The 24062-nt window shown below is 37.0% G+C and overlaps 1 protein-coding gene across 1 annotated transcript in view; it reads left to right on the plus strand.

Moving 5' to 3' along the window:
* Window positions 1-4324: 4324 nt before the first annotated feature.
* The window catches only part of C6 (complement C6), a 72252-nt gene continuing 52514 nt past the window's right edge, over window positions 4325-24062 (plus strand). Inside the window, exons 1-5 of the mRNA XM_044664130.1 lie at window positions 4325-4401; window positions 10640-10807; window positions 15518-15674; window positions 21306-21450; window positions 22652-22793. Coding sequence (XP_044520065.1) covers window positions 10665-10807; window positions 15518-15674; window positions 21306-21450; window positions 22652-22793 — 587 coding nt within the window. The 5' untranslated portion in view covers window positions 4325-4401; window positions 10640-10664. The remainder of the gene's footprint in view (window positions 4402-10639; window positions 10808-15517; window positions 15675-21305; window positions 21451-22651; window positions 22794-24062) is intronic.

Below are 24062 nucleotides of genomic sequence, written 5' to 3' on the forward strand. Positions count from 1 at the left end.
GTTTTGGTTTTTTCCTTTATCATTTGGAAAGTAAAGGTGTTAAGAAAAAATCATTTTTGTTAAAAATGTAATTTTTAAAAGAAATAGCTAATTGGCTCTGAGGTTGCTTTATTAATGCTAATAGCTCACTTCAGATAGTGAAATAGTTTATGAAGCATTTTCCTCATTACCCTGTGAAATAGATAATACAACTATTAAAATAAGGTTCAGAGGAGTTACTTGGCTTCTCTGCCATCACAAAGGGAATATACATCAGATATAGCATTTAAATTCATATCTTCTGACTCAAAATCTACTACCAAAGATACAGTATGGTATAGTAGAGGGTTTGTAGCCTTCGTATTAGGAAGGTTTCAGTTCAAACTGCTAATTCCAACAATTACTAGCCTATTCAAGATTCATTTTTCTTGTCTGATAAAAAATGCAGATACCTGAGATCTGATTCACAGTACCTTGTAAGGCCCAGATGAAAAATATATACTTTTTTACAAGTATTTTATTTTGTATAATTTTATTTTCATCATATAACTATTTTTAAGTATTTTATTTTTTGTTTTATAAGTATTTTATATTTTATAAGCCTTAATGTGACAAGTTTGTTTCAGTTATTCACTTATTTGGGTTTTTTATACCAGGTAAACTTCCTTAATAACTTAGAACAATGATGGCGAACCTTTAGAGATCAAGTGCCCAAACTGCACCCTCACACTACATGTGAGCCACCCCCTTACCCCAGTCAGGGGAGAGAGGAAGTGCTCCCATTGGCTGCTGGGCAGAGGGGTGGATGATGAGAGAAATGTCCTCAGGTGAGGTGGAGAAGGGGAGGGGGGCAGCTCCCTTCAGCACACTTGCCATAGGTTCACTAACATGGACTTAGAGGATCTAAGTTGATTCTCAACAACATACTCAAAAATTTTCTTGTGAAACTCCCAATCCTAGGATATCTCAAAAGGTGCCCAGAAACATTATGTGGCATGTGTCGGAGCTGAACTCTAGAATTATGAAAGAAAGGTAGTTAAATTTTTATATCCTCCAAGACAATAGAGCCTAATTACATATAGGGTGGTTGTCTCACAAGGATCTCTCCTGGGCTCTCTTCTTCTCCCTCTACAATTTTGTACTTGGTTGTCTAATCAGCTCCCATGGATTCAAATTATCTCTATGATGATGGTTCTCAAATCTACATATATAATCCTAACCTTTTGACTGACCTCCAGTTTCATATCTCCCACTATTTATAAACTCAACATGTCTAAGACTGAACACATTATTTTTCTCTTCAAACTCTCCCCCAAACACCTAAGCTTATGATGCGTACTTGCATGTGTCTGTCTGTCTATCTATCTATCTATCTATCTATCTATCTATCTATCCATCTCTATCTTTCTTCCTATCTATCTTTCTATCTATCATCTATCTATTTTTCCAAAGTGTCCTTGCAAGCTGGGTATCTTGGCTTTTTACACCCAGGTTCTTAACTGCCCCAACTGCCCCCTCTCCTGGAGTTCTGCAGGGCACTGTGGAATTCTGTGAGGCTGCTTTAATCACACTTAAGATCATGGCTATTACACTATCTTTCTATCTATCATCTATCTATTTTTCTATCTATCCATCTATCTTTCTATCTATCATCTATCTTTCTATCATCTATCTATTTATCTTTCTTTCTATCTATCATCTATCTCTCTTTCTATCATCTATCTATTTTTCTATCATCTATATCTTTTGATCTATCATCTATCTTTCTTTCTATCTATTATCTATCAGTCTATCTATCATCTATCTAGCTAGCTTTTGATCTATCATCTATCTTTCTATCATCTATCTGTCTGTCTTTCTATATATCTATCATCTATCTATCTATTTATCATCTATCTATCTATCTACCTATCTATCTATCTGTATCTATCCATGAATCTATATATCTTTCTATATCTACATCTATATTTCTCTCTATAGTTTTCTATTAATAGCTCTCTCTATCATCTATCTATCTATCTGTCTATCTATCATCTATCTACCTATCATTTATCTATATTTTCTTTCTCTATCTACCTATCTCTCTGTCTGTCTATCTGTCTGTCCCTCTATCTATCATCAGCTCTTTTTGTAGTAGCAAAGAACAAAAAACTAAAGGACGATACATAACTTGAAGAATGGCTGAAAAAAGTATGCTAAATATGTGTAATGGAACACTATTGTGCCACAATCTAGGTGGCACTTTGACCCCTCATTCTCTCTCACCTCCCAAATATAATCTATTGTCAAATTTTGTCAATTTCACCTTAATAACAGTTCCTATATATATGCCTCTTTCTCTTCTCTGACACCACCACCATGTCACTCCTAGACTATTATAGTAATCTGCTGGTCTGTCTTTCTGCCAAAATTCTATGCCCCATTCCAAGTTCATCCTCTAACTAGCAGTCAAATTTCTGTCTGTTTCCCTATCCCCTCCATTCAGTAAGCTCCATTGTCTCCCTTTCACCCTCACAATCAAATATAAAATCTTCCATTTGGCATTCAAAATCTTTCACAACTTGATGGCATCCAATGTTTGCACATGCTACATTTTTTAAACTTTTCCCACCCCTACACATTAAGCAAACCAGGGACAATGACCTTCTTGTGATTTTCCTTGCCCCAGGTACTCCATCTCCTAATTCAATGCATTTCCTTTTTTTAATTTAATTTTTTTCAATTCCAAGTTTTTTCCTTCCCTTTATACCTCCTCCAGCAACTGAGAAGGCAAGAAATATGATGCCAAAATACATATTAAATCATAAAAAAGATATTTCCACATTAGCCATGCCGCCTGCCCAAGCAAAGAAAATAAAGAAGGGGGCGGCGGGGGGGGGGGAGTGAGGGGGGCGGGGAATATTCTTCAATCTGCATTGAGACTAACAGGTCTCTATCTGGAGGTGGAAAACATGCCATGAATTTACACTGACCCCCATAGCTGGAATTCTCTTCCTCCTCAACTCTGCCTCCTGGTTTCCTTCAAATATCACCTTCCATAAGAAGTCTTTCTTGATCCCCCTTAATGCTAATGCCTTTCCTCTTTTGATTATTTCCAATTTATTCTCTCTAGATCTTGTTTGTGCATAATTGTTTCCTCTATTAGACTATGAACTCCTTGGAAAGAGAGATTGTCTTTTCTCTCTCTTTATATCCTTAGTGTTTGGCACAATGCCTAGCACATTGTAAGCATTTTGCTAAATACTACTTGCCAGCAGCTAGGTGGCTCATTGGACTGAGAACTAAGCCTAGAGATGGGAGGTCCTGGGCTAAAATCAGTCCTAAGATACTTCCTAGCTGTGTGACCCTGGGCAAGTCACTTAATCACCATCGTCTAGCCCTTACCACTCTATTGCCTTGAAACTAATACACAGTATTGATTCTGATAGGAAAGGTAAGGATTTTAAATAACTAAATACATATTGACTAACTGTGATTCCAGTGTCAACAGGCAACTGCTGGTCAATCTGTTTCTGGAAAGGCTCAGAAGGTCACAGTTAACATGGTCGTGTACATAGTAGGCTTAGCAGGTATCTCTCAATTGCTTCTAAATACAAAGTTCATCAGATCAATACCCCTTTGAAAGATCTGAGTCTTACTGAAAGTACAACTGTGCCTTGCAAAACCATCAAGAGGGTGTCCACATGGACACAGTCATGTGTTCAGATGACAATCTGCAGAAGTCAGCAGTGACTGGGTCTGCCTTCTTTGATGCTTCTCTTGTTAATTTGTCTTCCTTTAGGTTCCATGTCCTCCCAAGTGTTTTTCTTTCCCAAGGCACCCTCCCTTTCTCATTTCAACTTTTCCCCCATCTTATTCACTGATGATGACGAAGAAGTGTTATATGGATTCCATGAGATGAAGTATGCGAAGTGCTCTGTGAATGACAGCTATCATTATTTGTGACCTCTGCAATAATATTGTGTTTCCCTCAGATAGGCTGATGCCTTCCGGAAAGATAGGCTAATTCCAACATCAGTTGAACCATATCCCTGGCCATGTCATGGCCATTTAGAGTCACTCCTGCATTCAGAGTGGATCATTTGAAAGAGCTTCAGGGAATCAGTTGACTGTTTCAACAGCCCTCCTGGTAAAGATTAGTGCCCTCAGTGATGACATTGCCAGCAATAAGTAAAGGCTGTTTTTGATCATTGCATCAGCCCTGAGCGGTTAGTGTTTTCTCAGACGCAGGACTCTGCCTAGGGGGTGAGTGGCACTGAGGATTCTTTCACTTTCCATCTTGTGAAATGTTATAAGTCATTAGATCATCAGGAAACCTCTAACCTTTGGGGAATGAGGACACAAACTAGACGGTAGCTGTTGCTTGGACACCCCTATAGAACAAGAAAGAAGGGATTGCCTTAAAATCGGGGGAAATATCAGGTAAGTTCCTCGGGCTTCTAAGGTGAAGGGTGATTTTAAGTATGTTATGATACAAGCATTGTGTTTAAACTGTGGTGCCAGGTATATATCTGAGGTTCAAAATAAAAGACACCCAAAACTTTTAAACATGAGTTTCCCTCAAAGCCTGAACCTGAAGTCCTTATCCTTAACAACATTTACTAGATCTCTATCACAGAGGGGAAAACAAAAGAAATAAAGGTCTCGACTCTGCTTCCAAAGATCTTATTTAAAGTGGAATGGAAAACCAGATTTGGAGTGGGTCTGCTTCAGATTCAGGTTCTGTTACTTACTGACTTGCTGTCTGACCCGGGCTAAGTAATTAATCTCGCTGGACCTCAGGTTCTTCAATTGCAGAATGAAGGATTTGGTCTAGTTGTCTTTTAAAGTCCCTTTCACCTCCAAATCCCAAGAACTGGGGAGATGGAGCACCTGCGCTGGAGTCAAATAAAACTCACTCTCCTGCCCAATTTACTGGAATTGCTTGGTAGCCATGTGAGTAGATATTCAAAATAAATATCGTATAGGTGTCCATTTCACAACTATTTTTTAGAGCCAAAGTAACATGGAAGCCTGTCTTCAAGGTTTTATGAGGACTTTTAAGAAAATTTGGAGGAGTGGGTAAATTGTAGAATGATTGGTGTTGTATTATTCTGTGAAAGTCTGAATATTCTATCCTAGCATTCTCCTTGCCTTTGTTCTTATCTCCCCTCAAATGGAGGCACCCTGGGGTTGCATCTAAACCTCTATATATCAATGTGTAAAGTGCCCTGTGAAACGAGATAAATCAAGTGTTTAGAGTTATTAGAGAGGAATACGTTAAGAATGAAATCCATTTAATGGTTTGTCGAACTATAGTATTAAAAAAACTTGTTAGTTGGGGGAAAAAAATCTTGGTTTTAATGAAATCTTTAATTTCTACATAAAGCATTTTCCCCTCTCTAGTAACAATGAAACATTGTATAAGGTAATACTTCCTAATTAGCTATTTCATTAGCACCCTATCAAACAGAAGCTATGAAGTTAACATTAATTTACAGCATCTCACAAATTATTTCAGAAAAGTAACAGACTAGAAAGAAGAGCATTGTGTAAGGGTTCTGTTTGTGAAATCTTTATGTAATAATTGGTGTACTGCCTTTGCAATAAACTGGGCATAGTCAAAGCTAATGGCAGTTACTGAGATCACATTACCAATTTTCCCATTTTGGTTCCTCCAAACAATGCAAACACTAGTCCACAAGATTGTTTTTAAAAAATCAGCCTTTTCTGCAAATGTATCATAAGCTCTCTGAAAGCAGGAACTGTTCCTTATTCTCCCTGTAGGAAATAGAGGAAAGGCAAACTAGCAGATTTCATCTTTTTCTTGCCCAATGAATTCATTTTAGAGGTCAAACAAAAAAAAATTGAGGGGGTCTAAATTTTTAGAATTTTTTTATGTTTGGTCAATGTACAGTTTATCACAAATGTTGCATGACCAGAGGATAGCAGAAAGATACAAACTCAACACCCAGGTGGTGCAGTCAATAGAGCTCCAAGCCTGAAGTCCGGAGCCCTGAGTTCAAATCCTACTTCAGACACTTGTTGTGTCACCCTGGGCAAGTCACTTAACCTCTGTTTGCCTTGGTTTCTTCACTTGTAAAATGAGGATAATAATAGCACCAGTTTCCCAGAGACATTATGAGAATCAAATGAGATCACAGTTATAAAGTACTTCACACAGTACCTGGCACATAGTAGGCAATATATAAATGTTCATATTTATTATCATTATAACATCTCTCTGCCTATGTTTACTCATTCACAAAAAAAGATAACAACAACATCTATCTCCCAGGACTGTTGTAAGGATCAAATGACAACATTTGTATAGTGATTTGCAATTTTTAAAGTTCTATATAAATGCTATCTTTTTTGAAGCTATTAAGTAATGAGGCAGAGAGATCACTGATCTGGAGTTAGGAAGCCCTAAGTTCAAATCCTACCTTAAATGTTTATTAAGATATTTACTGACTGTGTGATCGTAGGTGAATCATTTAACCTCCATCTGCTTCTGGAAATAATAATAGCACCTTCCTCCTGGGGTTGTTATAAGGACAAAATGAGATAATATTTGTAAAGCACTATATAAATGCTAGCTAATATTATCATCATCATTATAAATAGTAGTAGTAGTAGTAGTAGTAGTGGTAGTAGTAGTAGTAGTAGTAGTAGTATGGATTCAATGTAAGGTATTTGTTGATTGATTGACTGATTAATAATTAGTCTTAGTAAAATATAGGCACCACCGTCATAGAAGACTCAATAGCCAATCTGTCTGTTGTTTTGGGCTTTCTAAGCTATTTTGATGTATTTCAAAAATTGAACTGCATCTGGTCACTTTTGCTTTTAAGATCTGTTTCTCTATGTTTAGGGAATTCTATAAAGTCTTGGTGGGGAAACTTTATTATTCCTGATAGCCTAATATTCCTTGATAGTCATAATTCCTTAACAACTTGCTGTCTAATCTAGGGGATAGGGATAAGGAAAAATAGAACTTAGACTTTCCACTCAGTTTTAGATAACTTGGTACTATGATTTGCATTCTTTTCTGTGTAGGACTAGACACACTACATTCATTATGATCTCCTTGAAAGTATAGTGGTGCTTTGACACATGAGTTTAATTCATTCCATGGCCAAGCTTGTCACTCAATTTGCTCATGTGTCAAATCGAATTTCCCTATTTAAATTAATGGAAATACAATTAATCCATCCCAGTCCCCCCAAAAATGTGAATTTTTTGTTTTATATGCTTTTAAATATGAAAATGTACTTTATTCTATCGCTTATCATAACACTCTACACACCTAAGATTACGTTTAAATGCAAAATTGACCTTACATATTACTTATGATATGTAACTTTATTGCTAAACTTAATTGCTTTGTTTTTTACTTTACTTAATAATCATCATTTTCTTCATTGAATTTTGGCTGTTTTGCCACACTTTTCTCAGTTTCACTTAGAGGCCGTTTCTACAAAAACCTTTCCATGGAAGTTTGTTTCTTCCTCCCTTTCAGAACATCTGGAAAATGTGTGAAATAAGTATCATCACATAGTTCCAATGCAGGATCTGTTGCAACTTTTCTGGGTGTGTCTTTTCAATCAACTGTTTAATTTTCCCCCAAAACCTCAACATTTCCTTAATCTCACTTGTACTGATTACCTCATGCACCTCGGGCTCCTCTCCACTAATTTCTGCAAAATGTCAGTATGCTGCTGCTGCATACTCCTTCAATTCCTCTGTTGTCAGGACCCATGGTTAAAAGTTAAGAATTTGCCATAAAAAAAAACAACCAACTGATAATAAAGACAAAATAAAGAAGAAAGCAAAAACAATTCAATGCAGATGTTCACAAGGTCAGATAAACACTGAACTTAATGAGACAGCCTGGTGTAACTTATGAAACCAAATATTCAACAGACTATATAGTGGAAGGTGGTATAAATTTTTGATTCAAATATCCTCTCATGACTTAAAGCAAAAAATCCCAATCATTGACTGCTTGTATCTCAAATTGCTCCTGACTTAAGGTGCTTGTGTATCAAGGTACCAGTGCACAGTCCATACAATGACCTTTTTCTACCTCAAAAGGCTCAGATTATTGAAATATAGAATTTAGAGGCTTTTTTTCAAAGTGACATACCTATTAACTTTGAGCAATAGCTTTGGTTCTAATTTGGGATGCTAATGTATTGCCTTTAGAAATACTCATATTTCTAGGTTAACAAATAGTAATGTGCATTCTGGTGTTACAAGGAAGAAAAACTTTCCCCCCCCACACACACACTTCTTATATTGGGTCCTCTTTAAAATTAAATTAAGCATTTATTAAAATTTTAATTTTGTTAAATATATTTTCAATTAAAGATTTGTCAAATGTTTAATAATGAAACAGCTAGTCAGCATAGTGGATATAGAATTAGACTTGGAGGATGAAGACCAAATTTTGAAAAATGAAGTCATCAAAAAATGGTCACCAAAAATGAAGGTTTCAAATTCTGTCTTAGATACTTACTAACCATATGATCCTGACTAAGTAACTTAACTTCCATCTGTCTCAGTTTCCTTATCTAGAAAAGGAACTGAATATAGTAACTACTTCATAGTCGTATGATGATCAAATGATACAAATGAATGCTATTGAAACCTTAAAGAAATGCATACTCATATGCATAGTTGCCAATAAAGATTCCCACAATATAAGCTACTTTTGCTAATTGCTAATGATAAAAGTTTCAAAGGATGGTAATCCCTGCCCTAAGAGAATTTATAATTTAATAGAAGACATAAATGATTTACAAAAATAAGTATAATTCTAGACAAAGTGTATAAGTGCAAAGAAAAGACTTAAAGAAAGTGTGAGGAGAATCATTTTCTTCCAGGAGGATCAAATAAGGCTTCATAGAAAAGGTAGGGTCTGAATTAGATCTTGAAATTTCAACAGATGAAGTTGTGGAAGAATAAATTTGAGATATGAGGGATAGGACAGAAGCAGGAAATAGATTATGGAAGGGAAAGTGACTAATATGGTTTGGTCATCTCCCCCTGGACAACCATCTTGTTGCCCTGGAGAAATTTCTACCTGGAGTCCTCATCTTCCAATTGGTAACTGCCCCTCCTGGTCCTAGCCATCATGTTTCACTTCACTCCCTATTCTTCTGCTACCCCTTTGCCACCAGCATTTCCATCAGTACTAAAAATATAAAATATGATCAGGTCAATTCTACCATTGTTCCTGGAAGGACTGTGTCAGTCTACTCCCCCTATGGACCTTATCACCATCCTTGTAAGTCCAAATTCCTCTTCCTGACCTTTACAGGGATTCCCCTGTAAAATGAAGTGATTTGACTAGGTGCTATCTGTGGTCCCTTCCCACTCTAGATCATATAGAAAAGGGACTTGAGAGCTTATATATTTCTAACCCCTCTTTATAAGGTGGAATAACATGAATTAATATCTGGTCACCTATTAATATTGGTATAATGGAAAATGGGTTGAATTTGTTGTGAGAGGACTGGAGTTTGAATTCCAGCTCTATTATTTACTCATTATATCACGTAAGGCATTTCTATAGATTCCTCATCTATAAAACAGAGACATTGGATTAGATCTCTAAGGTCTCCCTTGGCTCTAAATCCTATGATTCTACCTCTGTCAAATAAAATGAGTAAAATCACATTGTGCTTAATCCTAGGCAGAGTAAGAAAAGACATGTTCCAAATGGTGATAATCTCTGTTCCTCCTTACCTAATTTGCACAAAATGTGGATTGAGCAAACCTACCTAGTTGTACTTGGGGTCATCCAACTTCAAGTGTTTGCAAAAGAACCAAAAAAAAAAAAAGCACAAAAGTTTTGCAAGTTTTACAGTATCCCAGGAAGTTCAGATGATCAGTAACTTCTGCCACCCCCGATGATGCCTATTGATGTTAGATAGTTCAGATCAAAACCCCTAGAACTAGGTGACATGGTATATAGTCCTACTGTGTGAATGTCCTGCTCTGAGAGTTTCAAAAATATAATAGCTTCTCAGTAGAGATTGTATGGGTTATCTTCCCACCCTGTCAGTTCCCATCAGGGTTCCCCCATCAGTTAGCAGTCTTCCTAGATCACATTTGGTTCTGTGACTGAGAATGAATAAATGAAAATGGATTTATTAAATACTTAGTATATTCTAAGCACTGTGCTGTGTTGAGGATGCAAAAAAAAAGGAAGGCAATCCCTGTTCTCAAGTAACTCACATATTAATGGGGCAGACAACATATATCAAAAGTCTCATCTGCAAATAAGATGGAAATGGAGCTAGATGATGCAATGGAGAGAGCACTGGGACTGGAGTCTAGAAGACCTCAGTTCAAAGCTAGTCCTGGACACTTACTAGCTGTATTACCCTGGGCAAGTCACTTAAGATCTGTTGTAAAATAAAACTAATAATACCACCTCCCTTCCAGGGTTCTTACAAGGATCAAATGAGATAATAATTGTAAAATGCTTAGCACAGTGTCTGGCATAAAGTATTATAGAAACGTTATCATTAACATTATTTAACTTCTCTATTTTTCCAATTCCTCATCTGTAAAATAAGGATAAAAATGCTTTTTATAGTTCTTGAGTCATGGTAAATACTCAATAAATGCTAATTGACTGACTACTGTTCACTTTATTGTGTTATCGAAGGTCAGGAGGTGAACATTCCTGGACTATGGACCAGAATATCTTATTGTACTCCATCGTGCTGAGTGCCCTGATTAGTGGGAGCCAGGCCTGCTACTGTGAGCGATACCCCTGGGCTTCATGGTCCAGCTGCTCAAGTTCCTGCAATTATGGATCCCAGATCAGAGAGAGGTAGGTGTGAGCTATTGGACTATTTTCTCTGCCTCTGAGAGTCCCTGAAAACTGAAGTCAATAATTAGAAGTTCCATTGAATGACAAGGAGAGTACTCATCATAAAAACTCATTCACTGATTCAATTCAATTCAACATTTATTAAATGCTTCCCAAGGGAAAAGCACTGTGCTTAGGCTCTAGGGATAGGATTAATTTTAATTTTTCACTCTTCCTAAAAAGCAGTTCCCAGAGCAAATTGATTATATTATTGTTGTTGTTAGATGGGATTTTTGAGATTATCTAATCCAACTTTTCCATTTTATAGATGAGGAAAATAAGGTCAATAGAGATTAAATGATTTTTCCCCACCAGGTCACACAGCAAACTGTTAAGACAATTAAAACTAAGAAACAGATCTAATTATCTAGTGGCAGTAATTCATAGTCTTGAAGTTCCCAGAGCCTTATTACATAACATCTCTTATAGGCTTAGCAATTTTAACACATTTAAATCATTTACTAATTAATAACTTAAGAATTTTATAACAATAAGAACCTAAATTGTGTCTTAATGGTCTGAAATGGTGAAAGTTTCATTGACCAAACATTCTCAAATCACACTGGGAGGTAGACAGTGTTATGAGGAAGATTATTAAGTTATCATTTAGGAGACCTAAAAGGAAGGGCTAGAGAATTCCAATTGGAAGCAGGAAGTGTGGCTTTGCTCTCTGAGACAGACTCCATGGTGGTTGGGACAAGCTTAACTGACCCTGGGAGACCTCAGAGCTAGTGGAGTTGTACCCTGATTCCCTGGGATCTTGGAGAGTGGTGAAGGTTGAAAGCAGAGGACATCTATCCTGCAAGACAGCACTGAGTAAGGAAGTGGCTTGTGATCTTGTGGACAGCTTGCAGTCTTCCTCTCCCTACTGGGCTACTTTGGATCATCAGTTCTGGAGGAGTTGGCTCCTGGCATCCTGATAATATCTCTGGACTCCGCTGTGAGAATTCCCACTCCAGTCCTGCTATTCTCTGGGCCCTGCCTGGTCTTATATGAGAGTAGTTAAGTCCCTCCCCTGACCCTGTGGTTTGCCCTTAGTCTGAAAGTGTAGAAACCCCTATTTCCATCCTTTACCATAGTTTCTTTAATTAAAATTGTTTAAACTCTTGCCTTTTGCCTGCTGGTCTCCATAGCCCCCTTGCCTAGAACTGCTACTTCTGTTAACAGATACCTCCTTAGCAGTTAAACCCAGTCTCCCTACCTTGTCTGGTCCAACCTTCTGTCATTCCTGTCTCCCGCACACCCACTGAGCCCACAAAATAATATTTAAGGCAACAACCCTGGTTTTCCCCATTATAACAGGCAGACCCTGGTTCACCAATATGTAAAGTCTTCCTTGGGAGGAATCCTCAAAAGCAGAGTAGAAGAGTGGTCCCAAGCTTAAGATCAAAGGAAATGAGCTCTTTATCACTAGTAAGAGATGCAAACTATCCTAATCTCAGTTCCCTCCTCCCATCTACACAAAAGAAATAATTCTAAAGTGACATATTTTATAGAACTGTGTTGAGATCAAGGAATTATGATAGCTTCTATCTGTTTCCAAGAAAATCTATATGAAAATTCTCCTCCCTCTGGTTTGTTAGGTGAATTCCCATCTACTCCTCAAACTCCTAAAGTGCAGATTTGCCCAAATCATCCCCTTTTTAGTAGACTCTAGTAGTGTCCTATTCCTGGTTGGATTAAATATCCCTGTTCGACATTCGCAGATCTTCATAATCTGGTCCCTTCTCACCTTTTTAACCTTCCTGCTCATTACTCTCCTCCATATTCTTTACCATTTAGCCATAAAAGTTTATTTTCTGTTCCTTATGCTTGACTCTCCAGCTCCCATCTCCATACCTTTGCACTCTCTGTCCCCTCTGCCTAGTATGTTCTCTATCCTCCCCTCCTCTCTGCAGAACTCTTGGTTTCCTTCACAGTTTATCTCACGGGTAACTTCCTGCAGCAATTCTCCTCCAAGGTTATCTTATATTTGATTTATCAGGTGGTATGATGATAGAAAACTTATTTGGAGTCAGAAAAACTCGAGTTCAAATCTCAGACATATACTAGCTATGTGACTAGAACAGGTGATTTGAGACCCTTTATTTTTACCTCACGTTCCTCAACTATAAAATGGGAATAGAAATAGCACCTACCCTCCAGGGTTACTGAAACAGCTGTGGCTAAGTAGTTAAAAGCACTAGGCTTGGAGCTAGGAAGACCTGAGTTCAAATCCAGAATTAGATACTTGCTAGTTGTGTGACATTGAACAAGTCACTTATACCTAGAAGGAAGCTAGGTGGCTCAGTGAATAGACTTCCAGGCCTGGAGTCAGAAAGACTTAAGTTCAAATCTGACCTCTGACACTTACTAGTTATGTGATCCTGGGCATGTCATTTAACCTGTGATTTCCTGACAAAAAGATCCACTGGAAAAGAAAATGGCAAACCATTCCAGTACCCTTGCCAAGAAAACTCCATGAATAGCTATGGTCTAAGGCAGTGGTTCCCAAACTTTTTTGGCCTACTGCCCCCTTTCCAGAAAAAATATTACTTAGCCCCCTGGAAATTAATTTTTAAAATTTTAATAGCAATTAATAGGAAAGATAAATGCACCTGTGGCCATCACCGCCCACCTGGATCACTGCAGAACCCACCAGGGGGCAGTGGCACCCACTTTGGGAATCACTGGTCTAAGGGTACATGAAGAGTCAGACAGGACTTGAACAGGATTGAACAACAATACCAACCAAAGTTGTTATGATGATCTAATGAAACACCATATGTAAAGCACTTAGCCCAGTGTCTGGTACATAGAAGATGCTATATGAAGTCTAACTATTATTATTAAATTAGTCTTTTACATGCCAACAAACATACATATTATTTATTTGGTTAGAATGTAAACTCATTAAGAAAAGATCATTTTGTTTCTCTCTTTGTATCTCCAGATTTTAACACAGTGCCTGCCTTTTAGGAGGCATTTAATAAATCTTTGTTTGTTTGAACGATACTTCTCATTGTCTGCACCTCTAATTTATTCATAGTATAATATTAGCTAATATTTATGAATTATTACTCTCTTTGTATCTTAATCTTTAGATAATAAGCTTGATGAAAGCAGAAACTATAAATTATCTAGACTTTGTCTCTGCCCTTTTAACTACAATGGAGTTCTGCAAACCAAATGTGCTTAATAAACATTTTAATCCTGTGAGGTTGACGGTTGGGGCAGCATGATGCTTGCTTTGACAATGAGAGATTGAAAATTCAGAAAAGTTAAATAGCTTTTCCATGATTGCATAAAATTTTAAGTGGCAAATCCAGGTCTTCTGACTACAGATGAATTTTGGTTCCCTAATACCTGCAGATAATAGAATCATGGAGATGTGTAATGGTGAGGCACCAGGGATGTTAATTATTATTATTAAAATGTAACTAAATGGTTTGTGGGTACACACTGGGTTGAAGGAGAGACAAGACCAACCAGGATAGGGAGACCAGGGCTCACTGCCAAACTTTTTAACTGACACAGGAATGGCAGTTGGCCCAACGGTCCCCCAGCTCACCCTAGGCCAGGGTCTATGGAACCAGCAGGCAAAGGTAAAGTTTATACAGTTTAATTGAGGAAATAATAATGAAGGATGGGAATAAGGGATTCTATACTTAAAAACCTAACGGCAAACCACAGGGGCAAGGAAGGACTTAATTACTCTATCCTATTGACCTAAGCCAGGCAGCCCAAAGGAAGCAGTACTGAAGTCACAGGGAAAGCTTCTTCAAACCTGGTTCCAGCCAGGTTTGGTCAGCTCAGCTAAAGGGCCTGAGGGTGGCTTTGGGGTCTCACAGTAAACCAAGGATGGTCCCTGGATGCCAAGAGCCAACTCCACCAGGTGATCCACGGTACCCAGGTAGGGAGAGTGAGTTTGAAATGCTGTCCACCAGATCCCAAACCACTTCCCACTTGGTGCACCTCTGCAGGTCTGTTGTCCCCTGCTGAAAGCCTCCACCTCTCAGGATCCCAGGGAATCTGGATGCAGTTTTTCCCTAACTCTGAGATCTCCCAGGGTTAGCAACAGTTATGTCCATTCACTAATGGAGTCTCTCCCGGAGCACAAGCCCCACTTCCTGCTCCTTCATTCCATCTTGGAATCCTCCAGCCCTTCCTGCTAGGTCCAACACTATTACTAAATTAATTGCTAAATAAACCCTCACAACAGATGGCAAGAGCTGCACCAATGGAAGCCCAAATATAATCAGGCAGATTATTGCTTTTATCCCTATTTCCTATATAAAGAAATTGAGATATAGTCCAAGGAAGAACCTTAGTCTCCTGCCTAAGGTCACACAACAATTCCTCAAGAAACTGGAATTCCTAAATTTCTAAATTCCAGATAGAAACTGTCCACCAAAATTCAGACACCATAATCTTGACCTGTAGGCCTTTCGTAACCTATCAGGGCACCATAAATTTCCATTCCATTTCTTCTGTCATTTTCCTCCCAGTTCCTCTATAGAAATGTCATTGCTTAAATAGGTGATCATGGGACCCATTCTAGCTTATTCCCTCCAATATACTTCCCTTTTGCTAGCAGCAAAGTGACTTGATTGCCATCTCCTCCAAGAGATGATGCCCCAGTGAATGAACTAAGCCTAAATAGAGTTATTACTGTTGTTTTCCTGGTTCCAGACAAATAGTACGAGACAAATATTATGAAGAAAACTACTGCGATCAGCTATGTACGAAGAGGGAATCCAGGGCCTGCAACCAGCAAATGTGTCCCATCAACTGCCTGATGGGTGACTTTGAACCATGGTCCGAATGTGACCCTTGTGTTGAAAAACAGGTATGTAAATAAGGTGTGGCAAAGGTGATATTCCCTCACAGGGAAGCAGAATCTCAGAGAATTAAATATTGAGACAACAAATGAGTTAAAGAGGAACACAGAATCATAGACTTTGAGCTGGAAATTATCTTAAAGGCCATTGAGTCTAACATCTTTTTTTTACAGATGAAGAAACTGAGGCTGAGAGAGGTTGAATGAATTGCTTACATTTGAAACAATCACATTCATGTAGTTAAAATAAGAAATAGAGCAAAATCTATTGTGTTTTTAGGAACAAAAAAAGGAAAGATAGCAATTATAAGACACCACAAATAATGGATAAAGCATTTCCTAGGGAGAAATAATGCCTCTAAATTCTTTCATCAATGAAAGAAGAATGAACAGAACAATAAATTGAGAGTGCAACAACAAAAGCTAGAAAAGCAACAAATCAAAACCCCAACTGCCAAATATCAAAGCAGAAATTAAGAAAATTAATGAAAAATTGAAAGCAAAAAAAAGTCACCACATTAAATTGATAAATAAAACTGTGGACTATTTTAAAAATAAAATAAATGGCTAGTCTTATTTAAAAAGAAAAGAAATTATAATAAAAACTAAAAGAGATTTCACCATAATTGAAGCTAACAAAGGAAACTATTAGAAACTTTTTGACCAATTATCTGCTAACAAAACTGATAACTTAAAGAAAAGAGATGAATATTTACAAGAATATAAAGTATTCAGATTAACAGAACAAGAAATGTATTATGCCAATATTAGAAAATAAATTAAACAAATCATAAATGAACTACCAAAGGGATAAAAAAAAAAGAACCCAGGGCCAGATCAATTTACAAGAAAATTCTATCAAGCCTTCAAAGAATACTGGCATGTTTATAGAAATGAAAAAAAAAATGGCATCATTCTAAATTCCTTCTATGATACAAATATGAAATAAAGAAAACCATAGACCAATTTCCTTAATGAATACCAAATAAAAATATTTAAATGAAACATTAATAAGATTGGAAGTAAGGCAAAGATGACTATTACTACCACCATTTTTTGCTACAGTTAGCAATTCTAGCTATATCAATAAATTTTTATTAATGAACAATAAATAAAGGTAAAGAAGAAATAAACCACTGCTTTTCTGTAGATGACATGATGATCCATATAGAAAACCTAAAATGTCAGTTGAGAAATATAAAATAAATACACCTAAGTCATCATCATGTTTGTATACTATGATAAAACCCAGAAGGAAGAAGCAGAAAGAGAAATTTTATTCAATATAATTACAGATATATAAAATATCTGGGAGTTCTTCTACCCAAGAAGTATGTGTATATAACTATAAAACTTTCTTTACAGAAATGAAATCAGACCTAAATAAATGAAAAAAGACTAATTTTTCAAAAGTAAGTCATGCCAGTATAATAAAAATTATGCAATAGATGTGGCAGTTAGATGGCATACTGGATAGAGTGCTGGACTTGGAATAAATAAGACCTGAGCTCAGAATCCTGCCTCAGACACTTACTAAATGTGTGACCCTGCCCAAGTCACTTCACTTTTCTCAGACTGAGTTTCCTCATCTCTACAATGATGTACAAAGTACATCTTACTTCACAGTTAATATTAAATGAGACAATTTGTTAAAGTACTTGAAAATGTTAAGGTACTGAATAGTCTCAATTAGTGCAAATGACAAATCTTAGCATTTTCATGATTTTGAATTCATACTAATTGAAGTTATATTTATGTAGAATATGGTCATTAGTTACAGCCTAATGTAAATTTGAATTTGAACAATGTGACAACTTCTTGGGATTTGTTATTCATATTAATCTGGTAATTAATATTATCATTAGTAATAATAACATTTCTTTGTAGTTATGCCAAATTATCAAAGGATTACTCTAAAATGGTAATAAATTCATGTGGACTTTAGTTAAGTCAATAGGCATTCATTTAGGACCTACTATTTCCCAGACACTGTGCTAAGTGCTGGGGTTGCAAAGAAAAGCAAAAAAGTATCCCTTCCCTCCAGAAGCTCATCATCTAATAGAGAAAAGAGCATATAAACAACGCTGTACAAACAAGATACATACAGGATACTGGAGATCATCAACAAAGGGGAAACCCTAGCATTAAGGGAGATTAGGAAAATCTTCTTACAGAAGGTGGGATTTTTAACTAGAATTTGAAGTGTGACAATTAAGAATTTCAAGGGGCTAGTTTCTGGATGAGAATATCAATTTATTCATTAGGCCAGAATTAACCAATAAATTAATGGTCTATGATCCTCTCAATCAAAGACAAAGAAATCCCTTCAAACAAGACCCTAAATACAGTTTGGAAGCCTGATAATGATCCAGCCCCTCACTTAAACATCCTAATCTCTGATCAGTGACTAGTTGAGAAGGAGGTGGTCCATCCAGACTCTCGACCCTTCTTCACCCTGACTGTGGATGGTGAACAGTCATGAGTTAGCAAAAAGAGCTTCATTATCTCCATTATGTGTGTGTGTGTGTGTGTGTGTGTGTGTGTGTGTGTGTGTGTGTGTGTGTGTGTGTGTTTAGGGAGAACCATCCCTTGGAGTCTCTAAGAACAAAGGAATGTACAGAAAAGTCAATGAACTGATTAAAGCCTCTAATCCAAAACCTAGATTATAGTTAAAATTCAGTATATATTAAAAATAAATCTTCTCAGAAGGAAGCTAATAGGAACAAAAGGTTACTCTCAAAGGAAATAATAAGTGGGAAGAGGGAGGGTTCTGGGGAAAAGGAGGAGAAGGAAGGAGACTTAGCAGGATGTGTCACAATATAACAAAGCAATTATCATCAAAACTGTAGACTTGGATAGCCACAGACGACATAAAGTCCAGTCCTAAATTTTGAGAAAATGCCAGTCACAGTTTTGATTGCCTGGGCTTGGCACAGCAATACTCTTAAGCAAAACTTAATATTTAAATCCATGTTTTAACAAGGATCAGGGAAAGGATTCCAGATGAATTTTTTTCTGAGTTATTATGACAGTTTATATTTTTGTAGCACTCTAAGGTCTGCAAAGAAAGATGGTCATGACTTAATGGAGAGACATCTAGCCCCGGTGTCAGAAAGACCTGGACTTAAGTCCTGCTTTCGACATATTGGCAATGTGACCCTGGGCAAGTTATTTGATATCTTAATCCCTTCTTTACCTTCCACCACAATCTAGGACTATAAATTGGTGAGATAGAGCATTTATTGAGTGCCCTGCTATGTGTCAGACAGAGGGAAGCTAGGTGCCTCAATGGTAGAGTACTGGGTTTGGAGTCTAGAAGATTCAACTTTGTGAGTTCAAATCCAGCCTCAGATACTTACTCACTAGCTGTGTGACCCTGGACTAATCACTTAACCCTGTTTGCCTCAGTTTCCTCATCTATAAAATGAGTTAGAGAAGGAAATGATAAAAAAAAAAAAAAAAACAACCAAAACTCCAGTATCAATTGGAGTCACAGAGAGTCAGGCATTACCAAACAACAAAAAACTGCATGGGACATTGTGATAAGTGCTGGGGATCCAAATATAAGCAGAAAACATGTTCTCTGCCCTCAGGGAATTTATAGTCTAATGAGAAAAGACCACAAACACATAAAGAAGTGCTAAAAAGAAAGAGGGAAGAAGAATGTCCTCCAAGAAGCCAAATGAGATTGCAGTGAGTTCTAGAAGTGTCCCAGGACCTGGAAAGATAAAGCAAAATGTTTTGCTCTTAGGGTAGGAGTAAGAAGGGAGGAAAGATCAAGTTTCTGGTGAGATGGAGATATTCTGAAAGTAGTCACTGTTGGAGGAAATGACTTACATTAGTAGAAGAAGAGTTCTCTACCCGATGAAATCATAGATCTAATTCCAAAGGGAAGCATAGAAGAACAAAGGACTCTGACTTTTGCTGCCCAAACCAAACCAGTCTTAAAAGCATTTTCCTTACCCCTTATTCAGTACATAGAGCAACCATTCTTAGTCTTCTTTTACAAAGAAAGATAATAAAGCACAAAGAATATAAGTAACTTATCTAGAATCAACTGCCAATAAAGAGGAAAATTACAATTGGAACCCAGGTCTCCTGACTCCAAAATTAATGTTCTTTCTATAAAATTACACTGTCCTTCCTTAACAGATATTTTAAACCTCCAATCTCCTTAATATTGGAGAAGGAACTAGGTGGCACTATAGTTAGACTACACAAGACCTACAAGTCAAGAAGACCTGAGTTCAAGACAGTCTTCAAACACTGACTAGCTGTGTGACTCTAGGCAAGTCACTTAACCGCTATCTGCTTCATGTTCCACAGTTGTAAAGTGGGGATAATTATAGCACCTACTTTATAGGACTATGGTGAGGATCAAATAAGATATTTATAAAAAACACTTAACATAATGCCTGACACATAGTAGGTGCTTTATAAAAGCTAGCTATTGCTGTTATTATTTATCATCATATATTTCAGTCATAATTCTCATTTTAGTCTTTTCTAGTAGATGAGGGAAGCAAAACAAAGGAAGAAACCACTGTATGTATGACAAGAGCTGAAATTGGGCTGAAAAGACTAGATGGGAATAAGAAGACAGATGGCCATTCTTCCATTCTGGAAAATCACTCAGTTTGTTTAAATTTCAAGACTTTAAAGTATGCTGACCTGAAAGCTTGTTTGAGCTAGGTCATTGATCTTAAAGGACCCTGACCAAATTGGATATTATTGTAAGCATGCCCATGGAACCATGTGGTTACTTCTTCACATCTTTTTAAAATTACCTTTCAACTAGGTATTATGAAATTGGGAAAGTATTCATATGATTTTCCTCTTCTGGTTTTCTTCCAAAGATTATGGAGTCTTCTTCATGTTTATATTCTCAGGGTATTCACAGATAGGGAAAAGCTAGTGTTGTCTTGCATAGTGCTTCATATATTTGGGGGGCTCAAAAATATTTACAATTTGTTCTGTTGTATAATCAAAGGACTTTAGAGCTCAAAGGAATTTTAGAAATACAATTTTTTTTATTTTGTAGAGGAGTAAATTGAGGTGCTAAGATGTTTAGTGACTTGCTTCAGTTGACACAGCTAATAGTGGAAGAACCTAGACTAGAGTCACAACTTTGCAAAGCAGGGAAGGACCTAAGCATTCGTCTAGTCCAATTCCCTCATTTGGTACATGAGGAAGCTGAGTGATAGAGAGAGCAAGTGACTTACCTAAGTCATACAGCTAGTAAATAGCCGAGCTGGAACAGAAACCCAATCTTCCTGACTTCACATTCCTTCCTCCTTCTTTGGCTTTCTGTAAACACTGTCTCCATGAAAGCCATGAAATTATAACAGTCATGAAGTTGAGTCAGGCTCAGTAATTATCCAAGAGTCTGGGTTGTCCCAGCTCTCATTTCATTACGCTCTTTCCTCACAAAGTTATCATTGCCATTTTAACAGATGGAGAAGTTGAGTCACAATGAGAAAAGTCTTTTCCTAAAGCACTGCAAACCAAGATTTAGAGTCCAAGTCTCTGGACTAATAAATCCAGGAATATTTTGGGATTATGCCGACCCAGGCAACAAGAAATATAGTATTTTGGTCAACAGTAGGAAGAGTCCTCCATTCTTCTCTGCTTCCCTTTCAGTTTCGAGTGAGGTCCATTTTGCGTCCTTCACAATTTGGGGGGCAGCCATGTACAGAGCAGCTCATGACATCCCAAAAATGTTATTCGACAAAACTCTGCAACATAGAAGACATTGACTGCAAGAACAAATTCAAGTGTGACAGTGGTAATGTACTTTTTTCCTGGGTGCCATCTCTAGCTTTGAGAAACAGAACTAATAAAAATAAACCATTTTACTTCTTGTAAATGCTTCCTGACAGCAGTTTCCACCATGTTTGAAAGAGTTTGGCTTTTTTTTAAATAACAACAAAAAATCTTCTCAGCAAAATTCTACTATTTCCAACCAGGAGCTTTCAAGTGAAAATCCTCTTGCTCAAGCTTCTGGATTCTTTAATGATCCCATTTCTGGGCCAAATCACTCCTTGTGATATCACCCAATGAGGTAGACCAAGGGAAAAGAGGAGAAAGATGATAAGATTGATATAAAAGAAGGACTCCTACTTATAGACTCACCTTGGGATAATCAGAAAATAGGGAGAAAATCATCAGATTAATAAAATTATTTGAAAAGTTTGTTGTAAGTTTTTTAAAAAAAACATATGTTTACCATTATTTAGTGGTACCCAAGATTCTTCCAATCTGAAAAATTCTTCTCAAGTTTTCCCCAGAATAATTCCTCTTGAAATGTGTTCTAAAACAAAAACAAAAAACAAAAAACAAAAACAAAAAAAGAAATATGTTCTATTCCAAGGCTAATGAGGTTTCATTGAATCATAACTCACATATATTTTGATAGAATAATAATCTTTTTTTCCAAAAGAGTTAATGTCAGCTTTCTAAGTCAAATTGTCGAGATCTATAAACCAAAAGTATTTATCAGACTAGTTGAATATTCACCCTGCTTTGCCTTAAAACCAGAAAAATTTATGGCCTCAGTTTACAAAGCAAGTTTGTTTTTTGTTTTTGTTTTAAGTTATTTTTATTTTATTGATTAATTAAGAAAAATTTTCCATGGTTACATGATTCATGTTCTTTCCCTCCCTGCCTCCCATGCCCCTCCCATAGCCAATGTGCAATTCCACTGGGTCTTACATGTGTCATTGATCAAGACTTTGATATTTGTACTAGGGTGATCATTTAGAGTCTACATCCCCCATCATATCCCCATCAACCCATGTGGTCAATCAGTCGTTTTTCTTCTGTGTTTTTGCTCCCACAGTTCTTTCTCTGTATGTGGATAGTGTTCTTTCTCATAAGTCCCTCAGAAATATTTTGGATCATTGCGTTGCTGCTAGTGGAGAAAAAGCAAATTTTTTTAAATTATTAAAGTGCTTTATCACATGATATTTTTCTTTCCCTCAAAACAGGCCGATGTATTGCCATGAACTTGTTATGCAATGGGGAAAATGATTGTGGAGACAGCTCAGATGAAAAAAACTGTGACAGAAAGAAGAAAGTGTGTAATAGGGTGTATCAGCCTATCCCAAGTGTGCAACTAATGGGAAATGGGTATGTAACTACATAATTTTTACCATTTTTGAAGAGAGGGAATCAAAGAAGTATAGAGTTAGTGGTAGAAATGGGCCAAATATTTGGTGAAAACACCAACCCCCACCCTTAACTACCATCAGCTCCCTTTGCATTGTCATTTGTATCCCCCCTCCCCCCCATAATACCTTGTCACTTATAGAGTGCTAGAAATGTTAGCTCTGGAAGAGTCCTCAGTCCAACCTCCTCCTTTATGGATATGTAAGTTCTAAAATACAGGAAGTTTAGACCAGGGACCTCAAAAAAAGTTCAAAGACTCCCAAATTTCCAATATCACAGATAACCATTGAAACACTGCCTGCAGTGACTGGACCCTCAGCCCAGTCCTGCTGAGGAGTGTAAAGAGGAAGAGAAATCCTTCCTTCTGCCTTGGGAGAGTACCTAAATCTTCCTGATGCCTTGTAGGATTTGCTATCATGAAGAATAGCAGCAGCCATGCAACAGATTCCAAGTATATCTAGAGATGCCAGTATTGTCAAAAAGCAGTCAGCAACAGAATCTTAGGATCTTTAGGTAGGAAGAGATTACAGATTATTTGATCCAATTATCCCCATTTATAGATGAAGAAACTAAGATCTGTTGAGGTGAGAGAGTGAAAATGTTTAGACTTGGTCTAGAGGTTGTATAGCCAACTTTTAATACTTGAAGGCTAAAATGTGGCTCCATTTGGCCCCAAAGGGAAGAACTAGAAGAAATGGGCAGAAATTACAGTAGTAAAATTTAGGCTGGATATAATTTTAGAGTTATATTGGAGCCAGCTCATGGGGACTTGTAAGTCCATTGTTAAATATTCAGTGTAAGCATTTAAACCTTGGAAATGTATTATTTGGTTGATTATGTATTCTAGACTTAAGAAAGTGATGAAAAAATATCTAAAACATAGAATAAGCTAAAATGTGTGTCTGAGAGTTTGGAGAGTTGGTGGTGAATCATTTACTAGATTCCCTAGATACCAAAAAAAATTTTTTTATGATTTTAGCACTCCAATAATGGAATGGGCTGCTTTAAAAGCAGTAGTGGGGTCATCATTACTTGAGGTATTCAAGCAGATGATATTTGTACATTTGAACAGATTCCTTCCTCAACATGGTTCCTACTAAAATGTTGCCAAGGTACTTTCCAACTCTGAGATTCTCTGAGGGGGTCATACAATGAATTAGTCTAAAAACTTGGACAAGAGCCCTACTTATAGTGTAGAACTTGTGAGGAATAATTTGGAAGAGAAGAAAT

This window comes from Gracilinanus agilis, chromosome 1 (genome assembly GCF_016433145.1).
Source record: "Gracilinanus agilis isolate LMUSP501 chromosome 1, AgileGrace, whole genome shotgun sequence".
Classification (NCBI taxonomy): Eukaryota; Metazoa; Chordata; class Mammalia; order Didelphimorphia; family Didelphidae; genus Gracilinanus; species Gracilinanus agilis.